Source organism: Peromyscus maniculatus, chromosome 10, assembly GCF_049852395.1.
Source record: "Peromyscus maniculatus bairdii isolate BWxNUB_F1_BW_parent chromosome 10, HU_Pman_BW_mat_3.1, whole genome shotgun sequence".
In the NCBI taxonomy this organism is placed as follows: domain Eukaryota; kingdom Metazoa; phylum Chordata; class Mammalia; order Rodentia; family Cricetidae; genus Peromyscus; species Peromyscus maniculatus.
Genome location: NC_134861.1, coordinates 99871711 through 99888527, shown reverse-complemented (window position 1 = coordinate 99888527; position 16817 = coordinate 99871711). Strand labels below are relative to the sequence as shown.

Sequence of the window (16817 nt, the reverse complement as noted above, 5' to 3'; positions counted from 1 at the left end):
CCAACTCAAAAACTGAAAAGCCTACAGGCACTGTCCTTTGGGCTTAAACTCTGTTGACACTGCTTACAATACCACTCCAGGATCTCTTTTCAGTTGAGGTTGTGGCCCCAGTTCATTTTATGCACAGCTCATAATTAATCTCAGTGCTCTACACACACAAGGAGGGCTCGGTTCAGAACCCAGCACATTTCTGACGTGGGTCAGCCAGCAGCAAGTGTAGATGAACAGGGATGGTCAGAATGCTGTGGCCAGCAAGCAGCCATGGGCATCCAAACACTGACTCAGTCCTTTTTAATTTCCACAGTAAGCTCAACTGTGGAACTCAGACCTTATATGGTCTGTTTGGGGGTTCAGGCTGCATCTACCTCTGTGTCCACAACAACCCTTCGTTTGGATGGCTCCCCTCTGCCCATGTTTCCAGCTTTCCCACAGCACAAACCAGGTCACAGATTTGGATTGTGACTCTTTATGTTTCCGGAATCATTGTTGGTCTAAAAAGGTAGGGTTCCCACTGTCCTTTAGCAACTCTGGACAGAGTGAGATACCTCTTTCGGGTTCCAGTGATTCTGTTTAGAGGAGCCCATTTTAAAACTCTGTCTCTTGTTTAGACATGAGGGAGGAGAGGATGGTTGGGGGTAGGCATAGTTCTAGTCCAAGACTTCTCATCTCTGGTGACATGCATTCCAAAGGCATAGGCGTGTTTGTAGCTGTTGTTTCCTAGAGGACCAACGCTCTTGTGTTTGTTTTGTAGAAAATGTTTTTAACCTCATCAAAATAGTGCGTGTACAGAATTAGTTCTGCAGACTTACTGCAAGACCAGACCCCTCGCTACCTCACTCTTTTTCTTTCTCTGGAGTAACTTTACCTGGATGTCCCAATTTTGCTTCCATTTCCTATAGCTGGAAGTTTTCCTGTGTCTTGCCTGGTCCCACAGCTGCTCAGACCCAAATAAACATACCGAGGCGTATATTAATTATGAACTGTATGGCCATGGCCTATCTCTCGAGCTTCTTGCTAGCTAGCTCTTATAACTAAACTCAGCCCATTTCTATTCATCTAGATGTCGCCACATGTTCTGTGGCTTTACCTGTGTGCCATTACATGCTGCTCCCTGGACAGCAGGCTGGCATCTCCTCCACCTCTCCTTTCCTCTTCCTCTCACTCCAATGTTAGGAATGTCCCGCCTAACCTTATTGTGCCTCACCATTGGCCAAACAGCTTTATTTGTCAACCAATCAGAGCAACACATATTCAAAACATACAGAAAGATGTCCCACAGCCGTTTCCTTTTTTTTTTTTTTTTTTTGGTTTTTCGAGACAGGGTTTCTCTATGTAGCTTTGCGCCTTTCCTGGAACTCACTTGGTAGCCCAGGCTGGCCTCGAACTCACAGAGATCCGCCTGGCTCTGCCTCCCGAGTGCTGGGATTAAAGGCGTGCGCCACCACCGCCCGGCTTCCTTTTTTACCTTGTAGTAGAATCACACTGAAATCTTGGTTAGATCAAGACTCACTGTTTCTGTGATTATGACTACCCACATGCTAATCACAATTTAGCCATTTAGCATGCTAGTTCTATTCTTTTCCCTGTTTGTGTTTTAGTTTTTCCAAGGATCAGTACCGTTCCCTTGCCTATCTCTACCCCATCCTCATTAGTTTAGTTTTCTAGACGTTTATCATCAATTTGTCTACTGACTGCCAGCTCTTATGATCTCTTAAGACATGCCTGCCTGCCTTCCATTTTCTTCCACAAGAAGATAGCTGGAAATGGCTGGGCATTTAGGAGTGTGCCGTTCCTTCCGAGAACCCGAGTTTGGTTCCCAGCACCTGTGTCCAGCAGCAACTCACTGGCATGCATGCGCTCCCTTTGCCCCACCCCTTTTAAAAATAAAACAATTTTTAAGCCAGCTGGACCTATTTAATGTCTTATGCCATTTACTCCAAGCCTTCCTCCTTCTTGGCTTAAAGGGAACATGGGAAATACATGTTTGCTTTATGTTGTGAGTCTGAAATAGCCTCACTTTATAGAAACCCTTGATAGAAGAGCATGGTACAGACTATTAGATCATAAACAATCCCACTGGACTTTTGAAAACGCTCCTTTTCTTCTGGCTCTAAAGATTGCTGCTGAGGGTTTGAGGCCATTTAGCCTTAGATTTCTGACTCTCTCCCTGTGTGATCTGCCGTCCCTTCCTGGAATCATCTTTATAATAACGTCCCTTGATTTGAATGGGTTTTCACACTTTGTGCTGGGAATTAATTGGGCTCCCAGCCTAGGATGCTTGTCCTTCATTCCATTCCTCCTTTTCTCCACCCCTTCCTTTCTTCTCTTTCTTGTGTCTTTTGGGTGGGGGAGATGCAGGATATCTCAGTGTAGAATAGGTTGGCCTTGAACTCACTGTGTGGCCCACACTGGCCTCAAATTTGCCATTCTCCCGTGTCAGACTCCTGAGTGCTAAGGTGACAGGCGTGTGTCACATTTCCTGGCTCTTTCACTCATTCTTTCTTGTCTCTCTCCTTCCTTGCCCCTGTTTCCTGTCTTCTCTCATTATATAAATCATTTTATTTGAAAGATGAGCCTCTTCAACTAGTCCCCTGCACCTCCTCATCTCTGTCTTTCAGTTACTAATACACTACCTTTAAATTTTTAAAGAACTCTGAGTTTCCTTGCTCTTGCCTCGTGCCCGCATCATCCATGGAAAACAATACAGGAGCAGTTAAGAATATGGAGGTTCTGGCCGTGCCCCCTCCCTGCATCTTTCCTCCTAACTCATCAGGTTTTCCATGAAGCAGGCCTTCCTGTTTCCACCTGCAGGGGATAGGTCTCGCTGTTTCCAACCCTTTTTTTTTGAAGAAAAAAAAAGGGGGGGGGGTATTAATAAAATGAGCTGACATAGCAACACGGGAAAAGAAATACTCAAACTTCCTGGGCAGGGCACAGTCCTGACACTTTTCCTGAATGTGGACAATCAAATCCATGTCGTGTTCTGGAGGAAACAAACGTAGGCTGTCTCTAGAGGACCAAGGCCATTCGGCTTCAGCAGCCATGAGGCTGAGCACCTATGTCAGCAGAGCTCAAAGCGTGTAGATGTCCACTCAGCCCGTCCCTCCAGGAGCGGCACCTTGCTCTCAGCTGTGTCTGGGATTGGGCATTTCCGGTACCCTCAGCGTCACCCTCTCTACGGGGTGCATGACACCCCCCCCCCCATGAGGATGAGCAGAGGGACAGAGGGAGCTCAGGGGAGCCATATGGCTTCCAGTACAGCAGCAGTTCAGCCTGCTCCACTGTGTGCGGCCCTGAGCAGCTCCTTTGGTGTTTGATTGCCTGGGCTTTTGAAGCCGCTGTGACATGAATTGACTATCTCTCAGCCTTTGCCACTAGCGGCCAAGGTTTGGGCTCTTTCGTCCGCTCCGAGTCCCCCAGTTCCCCAGTGTTTTATTGCTGTGGTCTTGGTTTCGGGAATTCTGTTTTTTAAGAGCCCCCTCTCTCTCTTCTGTCATCCTGGTGAGATTGAAGGAGGGGTACAAGTCTATGTGTGCCTACAAAGCACGATCTCCAGCTGCCCCTTGGCCAAGTCTTGCCCGTAGTGGGGTTTGTTGATATGTATATTAATCTGTTTTTTAAAGGAAGTCCTTGGAAATGACTGGTCAGCTTCTTCTCTGCACAGGGGAAATAAGCCAGAGTACTGACGCGACAGTTGGCGGGGGTCTACATTTTCAGTCACTTTCTTCACCCGTTCTGTATTAAGCTTTCATCCTTGTGTTGTTTTCAGATACAAAGCTTGTTCACCTGTGTCTGTTGGTTTGTCTCTGATTAGCATATTAGCTAATCTCTGGCTTGTTTACAAGTCTGCTCACTCTGTCACTCATGCAGTGACACTCTTGGCTGTGAGTAAATACCAAGTGCTGATGGGGGGTGGGTGGGCACCGGTGCGGTGACAGTAACCCACAGAGCCCCAGCTCTCTGGGGACTCACGTGTATAAGAAGGAAGAGCACACTGGCCCTGAACCCAGATCCCAGCCCTGGGACAGCAACAGCTTAGGGAGTTTGTCAGGAAGGCGAGGCTCCCCAGCAGGAAGCAGCGTGGCTTTCGGGAGCAGGAGGGGATCATCGATGGGGGGCACAGGGACAGACACAGGAAAGTGGAGGCAGTTGTCCTAACCCTCTCTTTTGTTTAGCTGTTGTGAAAAGAATGGGAAGGACTTTTCTGTGAAGAGAGGGGGTCCTGCCGTCCTCACAGCTGCAGCAGACTCTCCTCTACCCAGCTCCATCTTTCTGACCCTGGGGCTCACTTGCTCTCTTGCCTCCCACCGTGATCAAGCCTGCATCTAGCTTGGTGACCTCCTTTTCATGGTAGTGGGGTGGGGGTGGGGGGCTTCCCTGAAACTCCAGACCTCTAAAAACATGGACATCTGCAGAGAGCCTCCTAACTGAAGCTCCTTCCTGACTCAGTGGGCTTTGGGGTTCCTGGAAGGCATGGTGTGTTCGGTGGAGGATGGCTGAGTGGAAGCTTGAGGGATTGGAACAGGCAGTCCTGGGCCAGAGCCTCTGCATTCTCGTTTGTTCTGTGAAACACAGTGCTCCTGCTCATGGATTGTTTTCTGTTTACACCTTGGAGCGGCCTGAAATGCTGACATTTTATAGGACTTTGGCATTGGAGAGGCTTTTGATCTGTGTTTCTTGTTTAAGGGCTCACCTCCAGGAACTCATTAAGTAGTCGTTTCCCCGCAGTTACCAGGCTCCAATGACAAGCCTGGCAGCAAAATAAACCAGGGAGCTTTAAGTCTGGTCTGTTAACAGTAAACTACACGTAGGACTTGTAGAGGCACATAGGTGGGGTCTGGGATGTAGCTCAGTTGATAGAGTGCTGGCCTGACAAGCAGGAAGCCCGGGATCTGATCCCCAGCACTGCATAAGTGGGTAATCACGGAGGAAGAGGCAGGAAGATCAGGAAGGAGGCTGTCCTCCTCCACCAGGCTCCCCCCGTCCTCTCCACTTCTCTTATCGCCAGACTCGGAGAACATTCCGTTCATCACAAAGTCAGGTTAATGGAAGATGCAGAAAACCCAAGTGCAGCTGGCAGCAGATTGGCCACAGCTAGGAATAAAGACAGGAAACAACAGGCAGGGTATTTGGAAACCTTTAACTCCCGCCCTGCAGTAGTATTTCTTCTCCCCAGAACTCATGGCAACAACTAACACACACACACACACACACACACACACACACACACACACACACTGCCGCACCCCTCCCGCCCCTGCCGCTGCCGCCGCCTACCTCCCCTCGCCCCCTCTCACCATCATGGGAAGGATCAGGTTCTAGGAAAGGTAAGAAGTGACTGAAAGCTCTCGAAACTGAAGGTAGCCTAGCTTGCCTTCCTTAGAGGCCCATGACTACTTGCAGTCAGTGTATGAAAACAACAAAACAAAAAAAAACAATACCAATTGCTGAAAAATCGCAACTGACACATGGGCTTGGAGGAAAATCTTTCTTCCCCCTGCTTTACTATCTCTCAAGAAAGAGGTCCCATAATTTCTGTCCGTGCCAAACCAGTCCTCATAACCTGTGACCTCTTCTGTGTCTCATCTAAGTCCCACCCTTGACATCTGAACTCATTTCCTTACATCCTCGCCTCAGGGAGGTCAAGAACAGCTGATTCTGCTCCCTGGAATGGTGCCCAGGACACCTGCCCAGTCTTCTTTGGGCTCAGTAACCTAGATTCCTGTTACCTTCCCTCCAGTGTTAGTGCCCTCTCTCATCATGTCTTCCTGGAAACTGTGAGAGAAGAATCCATTGAGTGGGGGCTGGAGAGGCTCAGTCTTGAAGAAGACTCAAATTGGCCACGTCAGGCAGCCCACTACTGTTTGTAACTCCAGCTCCAGAGTAGCCAACCTCTTCTTCTGGCCTCTGTGCACACCTGAACACACATGGGCATGCATGCATTGCTACATAGACACACATACATACACATGACTTAAAAAAAATAGCCATTTGTGAACAATAATGTGCCAAGCTACAGAAATAAAAGCCATTGTCCTTTGGGAAATATGTTTTTCACTTTCTTAAAAGATCCTCGGTGTCACCCAGGCCCAGGCCCAGGCTAGGCTGTGAGGCAGTGGGATTAGCCCTTGCTTTTCTCATCTTCCATCCATCCTCCCCACCCCCACCCCGGTCTAGAGTGCTCCAGGCTCCAAGGGCCCCTCCTCCTGACTCTCTTCCCACCCCCATGTGGTTTGAGGTCTTAGAAGCACAAAGACTGAACACATAGTTTCTGATGGCTGTTTGCCGTGTGAGGAGCGAGCCATCCTGGAACATTCACTGAGCCTGCTCTGCTCTGCCGGAAGGGTCCTCCCAGCCTACCTCCTCCACATGATGCCTGGTTGTACCTGTCACCCAAGGGATGCTTTAGAGAAACAGGATACTTGTGACACTGTGGTGGGAAGCAGGAAGCCACAGGACTCCTTGGAAATGGTGCTGGCACTGGAAACATAAGTGTGAGGAATTTCTTACAGTGCTTCCTCCATCTCACTAAAAAAGGGGAGGGGAAGCTTTTCCTAATTTGCCAGAGGATGAAAAAAATTAAAATTTGGTTATATGAGAAATATTACGTTTTACATGTGAAAATAGCTACAGGGCAGATGAGCTAGTCTGTGGAAGGATTCTCTTCCTTGTCTTAAGATTAGTATTAGTGTGTGAGAGTGAGTGTATGTGTGTGTGTGTGAGAGAGAGAGAGAGACAGAGAGAGAGGGGGGTGTGCATGAGTGTGTGTGAGAATGTGAGTGAATGTGTGAGACAGTGTAAGTGTGTATATGTGTGTGCACACCAGAGGTTGACCTTGCATATCGCACTATACCTTATATATTGAGAAGGGTCTCTCACTCAATGCCAGAGCTCACAGATTCCTCTAGCCAGCTTGCTCCAGGATCTGAGGAGGGGTTCCCTGACAGATTCTCTCTGATGAACAGTGCCTTGAACTGAAGTGATCGGAGTATCAGGTTAGTGTGACCCACCTCGGGGCAGACCCTACACTGTTGAGTATAAGGCCCTTTTATTCTCTCTCTGGGGTTTTACTTTGGGAAGCATTTTTACATTACCAAGACAAGAGTTTCCGAGACTCTTTAAGTTACAAGATCCCTGTTTAATGGGCACTGATTAAAATAAACTACCCCAGCAACAAATTATATTTGGCCAACAGATACCAGGAAGCAGATATTTGAACCTCCTGGGCAGGACACAGTGACATTTTTCCTGAACATGAATCATCAAGCATTTGTCCTGTTCTGGAAGAAATAAATGTGAACATGCCACTAGATGAGCAAGGATGCCCTGCTTCAGCTACTAGAGACCAAGCTTACAAGGCCAGCAGAGCCCAAGGGGATGACAAGGAACCTCCTCTTAGACCAGTGTATACTTGATTTAAATGGGGAGATTTTTTTAGGAGGTTCAGGGGTTAGAGATTTAACTCAGTATTAGAGTGCTTACTTAGCCAAGTCCAAGGCCTTGGGTTCAGCTCCAGCGCTGGATGGATGGATGGATGGGTGGGTGGGTGGATGGGTGGATGGGTGGATGGATGGGTGGATGGGTGGATGGGTGGATGGGTGGGTGGATGGATGGATGGGTGGATGGGTGGATGGGTGGATGGATGGGTGGATGGGTGGGTGGGTGGGTGGATGGATGGATGGATGGATGGATGGATGGATGGATGGATGGATGGGTGGGTGGATGGATGGATGGATGGATGGATGGATGGATGGATGGATGGATGGGCGGGCGGATGGATGGACGGATAGACGGACGATGGACAGACCGACTGATTGATTGATTAATTGATAGATAGATGGGTTTGTATGCCCACCTTAACCTTCTAATGGGTAACATGAGGATGCAACTGAGAATGGATCAACATGTGAGTTGTAAAGGGGTATATGCATGTGTGCGTGTGCGTGCATGCGTGCGTGCGTGCGTGCGTGCGTGCGTGTGTGTGTGTGTGTGTGCACATCAGAATAGTTAAGGGCTGGAAGTATATGGGACTATAGCTCAGGGGTAGAGCATGTGCCTGTCACTTACAAGGCTCTGAGTTCAAACTCTAGCACTGAAAAGGAAAAACACGGAAGGGGAAAAGGGAGGGGGAGGGAAGGGGAGGAGAAAGAAGGAAAAAAGATTGTATTATTTTCTAGAAATAATCTCCAATTTCGGAGAAAGTAAATTTTTGGTAAAATGATACTACTCTTGGAGCAAGCTTCCTACCCTTGATTACATACACACTTGAAGGGGCCGTGCTGGAGAAGATACAAAATACTCCAGGAAAGAAGAGCGCTAAAACAGTGTCTGCCTGCTGCTCGGGAATCCGGACCCTTTCCTCTCTCCATCCCTCCAGTCCCAGAAGAAAAACTAATTAGAGGAAATGCAAGGACCAAATGCACATGCAACAGCCTCAAGTGCTCTGAGGTGGATGCAGAAGTCCATGGAGCTGTGCTCATAAAACGGGTGTCAGGGAAAACTGAAACCTGACCCGGGGCATGAGCCGGCTCTGCATTTTGCAGAATGGCTCTTTTGGCAGACTTTTGAGGGGCCCCAGGAAGGACAGGCCTCTAGTTCCCCAGCTGGCTCAGGGTCCGAGCCCGCTCTAGCTGCTGCAGTGTTGTGTTTTAAGGAAGTTGAAGGGAGGGTTGCTTATCTCTGGCTGATAGATGTGTATTTCAGCAGGACAGGAAAGAACTCATAAACAGACTGGGCCGCTGGGGGCGTCTCACGTTGGTGGGGGTTGGAGACTGCAAACGAGAAGTTTGAGAAGTTTGGCATGTTTGTTTTGTTGCTAAGAGGCTCTATCACTTTCCTCCACCTAGAGGGTTTTTTTGTTTTTGTTTTTTTGGTGTGAGGCCGGTTTTACCGAAGAGACTAGACTGTGGGGCCTCTTACACAGTTAAATGCAAACCATGTGTGTGACCTGAGCTTTCCTCCCTCTCCAGAGCACTGCACATTTGGCACAAAGAATGGGTTGAGCTGTAACGCAGTGGGGTGTGTAATGACAAGTGGGATGTGTTGGGAGATAGACGCATTGAACTCAACAGATGCCCCAGCGAAGGAGGCTGTTAGCTGGCCGCCTTGCCCCAAAGGGTATTCCCATAGCACTCCCTGTTCCTCAGGTAGGTTTCATGCTGGGGACATAAAGCTTTTTGTGCTGTAGCCAGGGCAAACTCTCAGCCACACTAGCCCAGTTCTAAACAAGGCCTTGAAGACAAGGGCTTGGGGAGAGAGAGCTCATGCCTTGTGTGTGTAAAGTCCTAGGTTCCATCTCTAGCACAAAAGGGGTTGACCAGTACACTAAACCTACAAACCTACGTACGCCATTATGATATGGTTTTGTGATTAATTGTATAACTCAGTCGTGTGGTTCTTGGCCGTGAATTTGTTAGACGGTTGTAGACAGCTGTGCTTGACTATGTGGTTTCCTGGTGTTCAGAAGGTTCATCCCCGAGTTGTAGGCCCTAGAATCCAGAGTATGTATCATCAGCCACCACAGATCCTAGCCATAACTGGCCAGATAGAAAGCACTGTTACTGACTTACAAAAACAAGAACAAACCAGAAAAATGTATAATGCAATACCCTCCAGCCAATCCGGGCTGGCTAGCTGCTTCTGCCCATAGTTAGGAAAATGTCACCATTTAAAATGTCACCCCAGGTAAAATGTCAAGGAAAGCGGGGGAGAGGCGCAATCCTTTCCAGAACGCATGTGTGTAACACGTCTTTATTAACTGCAGGGGAGACCGCAAGAAGGCAGCAAGTCCCCACCTCGCCCCCGGCCTCGGAAAACAGCAGCGCGGCCCACAGCATCGGCAGCACCCAGAGTACCCCATGCTCCAGCAGCAGTACAGCCTAGCCAGAGCCAGATGCCGACGGCCACCGCCAGGGCAGGGCCTGGCGCCAGTGCTGTGTGTCCAGACCAGAAGGCTCCATCTGGGTTCCCCGCAAAGAGAGAGTGAATTTCAGTGTACAGATAGCCTGTTGCACCCACCCCTCATCACGGCCAATGTAAATGTGACCCCTGGACATCTGTCACACACAAAAGCTGTGCTGGTGGCCTTTTCCTCCAGCCCCTCACAGGATGAGGGTTTCAATGTGAAACATGCTAGGGTTTTGTTTTTGTTTTTGTTTTTTTAAATGCTGCTTTGTCCAGGTGTCCAAACATCCATCATTTGGGGTCATACGTTTTACCCAGAGTAAAGGGGATAGTACAAGGAAGACAGAGGGAGACATGGCCAAAGATCCCCTAGCTGAACTAAGATGTAACATAGAAGAAATGTACCCTCCATATCCGATCTACATCTCTCTCTGGGTGCCCACTTCTGACCTGCCACACCCTTCATGGTCCCCGTTAAGCTTGCTAGCCTTGGAGGAGCTACACCCTGCCACCTGTCAAGGCAACATTCCTTTCTTGGGCCAAAAAAAATGCTGATTCCTGTTCCTCCGCACGCACGCGCACACACACAACTCCATAAGTGTCTTACGGCCAAATTTGTTTATTCTTACAGGCATACAAAAACAGAAAATGGCCAAAGTATGGGACAGGTTTGTACCTGTTTCTGACATTTTGTCCTGATAACGTTTAAACTTCAGGGGGTGGGATCCATTGGTAAGTGAGGGAATTTGCAAGGTGCTGTGTGCATGCGTATGGGCATCCAAACACAAGTGTGTGGCATCTGCATGTTGGAGATATGACCACACCCTCCTGAACAATGTTCTATGCTTCCAGAGTCAGAACATGAGTTATGTGTGGTAGACTATCTGGTCTCTGAGCACATGGGCCTTCCTGATGAACCCTTTTATAAAAGCCAGCCCCTTCCAGGAGGTAGATCCTTAGGGATTGCCTTGGGTCATCATGATGTCACCAGTTCTGCCCTAAGGGGGAGAGAAAAGGAGAGGCACTAACTTTTAAAAAAGGGTTTCAGGTGAACTTCCATCAACAGAGTAATATGATGCCACTTTAACAGTCAGCTCTGTGACAGCCCTTTGCTAAGACTGAACCCCAGAGGGGACTCTCCATGCAGACCCACTGCAAATTAAATAACAGTGTTTTTCCAGAATTCCTCCAAACTTAAGATTCCATAATTAGAGCGAGCTAGATTCTAGCCTGAAATACTCACAAGCAAACTCCACTGCCTTGAAAGTCAGGCAGTTGTGCCTGGGCGTCATAAATGAAAACTTCAGTAGAAACACAGCAAATGAATGGAGATGGATAATCTCTCAGTCACTGAGCCTTAGTCTAACTGGATGGATGGATGGATGGATGGATGGATGGATGGATGGATGGATGGTATGGCTTTTAGCCAATTGGGATAATTTGAACCAAAGCAGATTCCTTCAGGCTGAGCTTCAGACTGATGCGTTGACACATTGAAAATATTTCAGATTTCCACATATGAGTACAAATGATATGAGATTAGAGAACTACTCCTCTTTACTTCATTGTTTTGTCACATGAAGTTGTCATTGTGGAGGACCTAGATTATGCTACCTGTGTTTAAAAGTAATGCGCTTTGCCTAACCTTCAGCAGAATGTAATTGTTAAGTATATTCTATGTATAAAGATGTTTAAAGATGTCTTCAAAGAAGACTAGAGTCTTTAAAACACTTATAGCTATATTTTACTACAAAAATCTGTATAAAGATATATTTAAATGTTTTAGAGAAATTTAAGTTACTCCATATGAAATGTTTAATTTCAGTTACTGTGAATTCTTCTAATCAGTTACTTTAAAAAAAAAACACTTTTCCATCTTGTTAAAAAGAAAATTAGCTATAGGAAGGTATTAAAAATTTTCATTTCCTAGATGGATGGAGTTAAATTTGTAATATATTTAAATGTATATTTTTGAGAGAGATACTACATTGCCAATGATTTTATAATCTTAAATTAACTTACAAATTTATATGTTGCAAATGAAAAGATTTTTAGGAGAAAGAAAAGTAAAAAATCGCCTTTTATTTCCTTGGATGTCATTATCAGAAGTATTACTCAGCTCAAGAAACCCGATTCCATATTGGAGAATGTATTAAGTATTTCTGAAGTGTAAGCTGGGGTCTCCTCTTTGGCCTCTTGTTACAGTGTTGCTGACTGCTTCACCCTTCACAGATTTGATACAAAGTGCAAGCTTTACTTTACTATTCTGCAAGTTTGCTAAGACTGGCTGAACCCAGTTCCCCCGGCAAAGTCTTGTGTTGTTTCTGGGGAACCACACCGCGATCAGAGGCCAAGGTGACTGTCTGTGCAGTGCCCTGTAGCTCTGCATGTTGTGGTGTTCGCCAGCTGTTAACGCTGCGTTTTCAAAGGTTGGAGTTTTTTTCCTGCCTGAGCTGGTCATGTAGCAGGTTTTTTTCCTAAACACAAAATGGTCTCTTGCTTGTCTGGTAATGAGATTGTAAATCTGTTTCCTGTGTGTGTTCTCGGCAGGCGTGCCTGAGTGTGTGGGGGTGCGCAGGCGCGCGCCCTTCTTTTGTACTGTAACTACCTCATGGTTTGAATGATGAGTGTACTGCTGGTTGTGTTAACAGAGCACATTTTGTCGGATGAGTCGTGTATGCAAACTTTTTTTTAAACCTGTTTGTTTTACTCGGGGGTTCATTCATAAAACTGACAGATATTTTTCTAGGAAGGACTATTATCAGTTTCCAAATACAATACTCCTCTATTCTGGTTTTTCCTTAATGAGCCTGAAATTGTTACTGTTTTTCATCTATGAGGGTAAGAGGTACCCTGAAAATCCCTGTGGCCAGTTTGAACACCCCTGCTGTAACCTTTCCTGTTCTGTGAGTCAGCGTCTTTGTGACCTTGCTTAGAGGTATAGTTTTGATAACCACAGTTTTAATTCTTTTATCTGTGCATAATAAAAAGATATATATCAATTATTAATTGATGTCTGTCTTGGTCATCACTAAATTCTCCCCTTGGGCTGACACAGCTCTGATTACCCCTGCTGCAAGAGGAAAATGAGGGAGATGAGGGGGTGAAGGGGAGAGGCAGAGGGGGTGGAGGGGGAAGGTGGAGGGGGGAGGCAGAAGGGGTGGAGGGGGAAGGTGGAGGGGGGAGGCAGAAGGGGTGGAGGGGAGGTGGAGGGGAGAGGCAGAAGGGGTGGAGGGGGGAGTTGAAGGAGGGAGGTGGAGGGGGTGGAGGGGGAGGAGGGGGAAGGCAAGGGCCTGAGGGGCAGGGGGTGGAGGCTGTGTCCAGAGCTCATTTCTTGGCCTTCTGTACTCCTCCCTGGAGTCAAGGGGCGGTGGTCACATGCATTTAGGCTCCACTTTTTCCATCTCCCCAGATGTTGAAGCTACGTCCGGTACTCACTCTGTCTGCCACCAGCTTCTTCCGGTCGCCCAAGGCAGGAACTAGGATATAGCTGGAGCCTTCCCAACACCACACCCCAGCTTACTAAACCTAGGTGTCGTTCACCTGGAGAATACCACTTTCAAATGATGAGCTTATTCCCACTCCTGCCCATTGCCTGGGAGCCATCCTCTCTCCTGCTAAAGCCGACCACAGCAGCCTCCCCACCAGGAACCAACTCTCTCTTGCTTTCCTCTAATTCTTTATTCACCACACAGCAAAACTCCTAAAAACATGCAAATTGTGTTACTGCCCAACTTGAGCCTTTTAAGTAATTTCCCTGTTTGCCTCGATTTCTTGCTGGACCCACTTAAACAGCCAAAATAGAAGAGCCCTGCAAAGACAGCCACAGCCACCTCTCAATGCCTCCACCACTTTCCCGGAGGAACTAGTGTCAACCATCTCAGTTCAAACCCAAACTCATGCTTTCACAAGTAGGGATTTTCTTCTGTTCATAAACATAGTGTCACAATAACAAACTCTACCACGAGTCACATCACATAGCATGGCCCTCCCACTAGATTAACAGAGAGCAACTTCATGCTTCTTGATGGCTGCATACTGTTTCCTGCAGTGAATTAAGCCTAACAACTGGTTTTTCAGAGTTCTAACAAAATTCTCTGCTGTAGTTAACACTGTGTGTGCATCCATATATACATAATATCTATACATTTAGGAATATAATAGATATTATTTCTACACACACACACACACACACACACACACACACACACACACACACACTATCCTGGTGCTTTAAAACAACCACAAACACCGAAAGACAATCTCACCATTTTAGGAGGAAGTTTTGACATATCACACTTAGAAACTGGTCAAGGAAAAAGATCTGAAGAGCTCGCTATGGGTTCACACCCACAATTCCTGCACTCAGGGGGCTAATGGGAGGACTGGGTTCTGAGACAGCCTAGGCTGTATGATAAATTAACAGAAGCCAAAAATACAGTATTATTAAGAAAAGTAAAATGTACAACCAACTAGAACATGAGGTTAAAAAACAAGAAAACTAGAGAGACGACTCAGTGGTTGAGCACTCTTGGGACTCTTGCAGGAGCCTGGGTTCAGTTCTCAGCACCCATGTGACAGCTCACAGCCATCTATAACTCTAGTTCCGGGGGACCTGATACTGCTTTCTGACCCCTACAAGCACCACGTATGCATGTGGTGCGTATACATATATGCCATCAAACACTCATGTGCAAATAAATAAATAAGTCTAAAAACTATTCTTCCAAATAGCAAACAAATGAAAGCACTGCAGAACCCAGGTAGTTTTACAGATAAATTTTGCTAAGAGTCAAGGAATGAAAAAACGTTGACAGTTTATGGTTCCTGGGACAGCAGGCCAAAGGGAATGAGTTGGAGGAATGAGTTGGGTTTTTATTTTAATAAACTGGACATGGTAGCACACACTGTAATCTCATCACTTGGCAAAAGAAGGATGTGGGGGCTGGAGAGACGGTTCAGCGGTTCAGAGCGCCGGCTGCTGTCTCTGGATTCGATTCCCAGCACCCACATGGCAGATCACAACTGTCTAACTCCAGTTCCAGGGGATCTGACGCCTTCATACAGACATGCAGGCAGGCAAAACACCACTGCACATAAGATAAGAGCAAATCATTAGCCGGGCGGTGGTGGCGCACGCCTTTAATCCCAGCACTTGGGAGGCAGAGCCAGGTGGATCTCTGTGAGTTCGAGGCCAGCCTGGGCTACCAAGTGAGTTCCAGGAGAGGCACAAAGCTACACAGAGAAACCCTGTCTCGAAAAACCAAAAAAAAAAAAAAAAAAAACCAAAAAAAAAAAAAAAAAGAGCAAATCATTAATGTTTATAAAAAGAAGGCGGAAAGATCCGTTCAATCATACGGAGCTGCATAGTGGTTTCAAGGCCTGAGACCCTGCTTGGGAAGAGGAGGAAAGATTTATTGCCTCGTTACTCTCTCTGAAGGCCATGCCCAGCTTCTGGCTTCCCCATCAACCCTGGGCATGTTGACAGAGTTCAAGCTCCAGGAATCAGAATGCATTGGTTGGATCTTCACCCTACCACCAGGTGTCTAATCCATTCGCTAATTCTAAAAAAAAAAAAAAAAAAAAAAAAAATCTACTTAAACATTTTTATGAGTATTAAACAAGATAATCCACATAAACTCCTTGAGATAAAATGATAGCTTAATAAATACCATCTCCCACTGCTATCAGTATTGCATGCTTTGAATTTTGGCAATTTAATGGATGGAACTTTATCTCATTATTCAAATTTGTGTTATCTGCACTGATGCAACTATATAAACTATTTTATAACAATCAGATTTTCCCAGGTCATTCTGTACACGGCTACTTTCTCCCTGCTTTTCTTTTTCCTTTAATATTCTTAAAGTATTTTTATTAACTATGAGAACTTCAGACAATGTGATCATATTCAACCCCCCCCAACTCCTTTTGGAAATACATTTTGTTAATTTTTTGAGAATTTCATACATGTATTTTCATCATATCCACCCCTCTCCCTAACTACTCCTAGATCCACTCTATATCCATCCCTCCCTCCTTCATATCCTTCTTTTTAAAAAACAAACAAACAAACAAACAAAAAAATCCACCACGTCCACTCTGTTCTGCCCATAGACTCATAGATGAGGGACAGACCCTGACACCCTTAAAGGAGGCGGAGTCTCCCGCCTTCAGCAGCCACCAACTAAGCTTACCTGAAGACCCTCAGCTGGGGGGTCTGCCCGTTCTTCTAATGAGCTGTGTGTATATATTTTTAATCTTCATTGAGAAAATTTTGTGTCACATGGGTGACCCATAGTTCATTCTCATGCCGTTAGCTTTTTATTCTGTTCATAAGAGATATATCACCAAGGTAATTATTTTTCACTTAGGTAGTTAGCCATGCCTATCTTTATTTCCCTTGTGACTTTCTTGACTTTCTTGGGGTTCTGTAACTCCAGACATACCCTAACACATTGTCACTTTTGCTCTTAAGGTTTGGATGCTGAATCCATACAAGTTTGATATGAAGGAGGGTTCTATTTTTGTTTCTTTCAGATGAGAGCTCAATTCTACTGGGAGGTTCTATCTTGTTTATTTAGTTAGTTAGTTAGTTTGGTTTTTCCAGACAGGGTTTCTCTGTGTTGTTTTGGTGCCTGTCCTGGATCTCACTCTGTAGACTAGGCTGGCCTCAAACTCACAGAGATCTGCCTGGCTCTGCCTCCTGGGTGCTGGGATCAAAGGCATGTGCCACCACCACCCAGTGTGGGGGGGTCTATTTTAAAGTTCACCTATTGGATTAAGATTTTTTTTTTTGCATGTAAAATATGTTTTATTGTTCTTTAAAAGGGTTCAGGATTTGGTTTTAAAACAGGCTGCACACCTTTCAAAAGTTTGACATCTCTCACCATGCCAAACTGACTTCCACTAGC

At 46.3% G+C, this 16817-nt stretch overlaps 1 protein-coding gene across 1 annotated transcript in view; it reads left to right on the top strand.

Moving 5' to 3' along the window:
* Tgfbr3 (transforming growth factor beta receptor 3) overlaps nucleotides 1-12912 on the top strand; it is a 184029-nt gene extending 171117 nt beyond the window's left edge. The window contains exon 17 of the mRNA XM_006985830.4: nucleotides 9764-12912. Within this exon, the coding sequence (XP_006985892.2) occupies nucleotides 9764-9882 (119 nt within the window). The 3' untranslated portion in view covers nucleotides 9883-12912. The remainder of the gene's footprint in view (nucleotides 1-9763) is intronic.
* Nucleotides 12913-16817: the final 3905 nt, after the last annotated feature.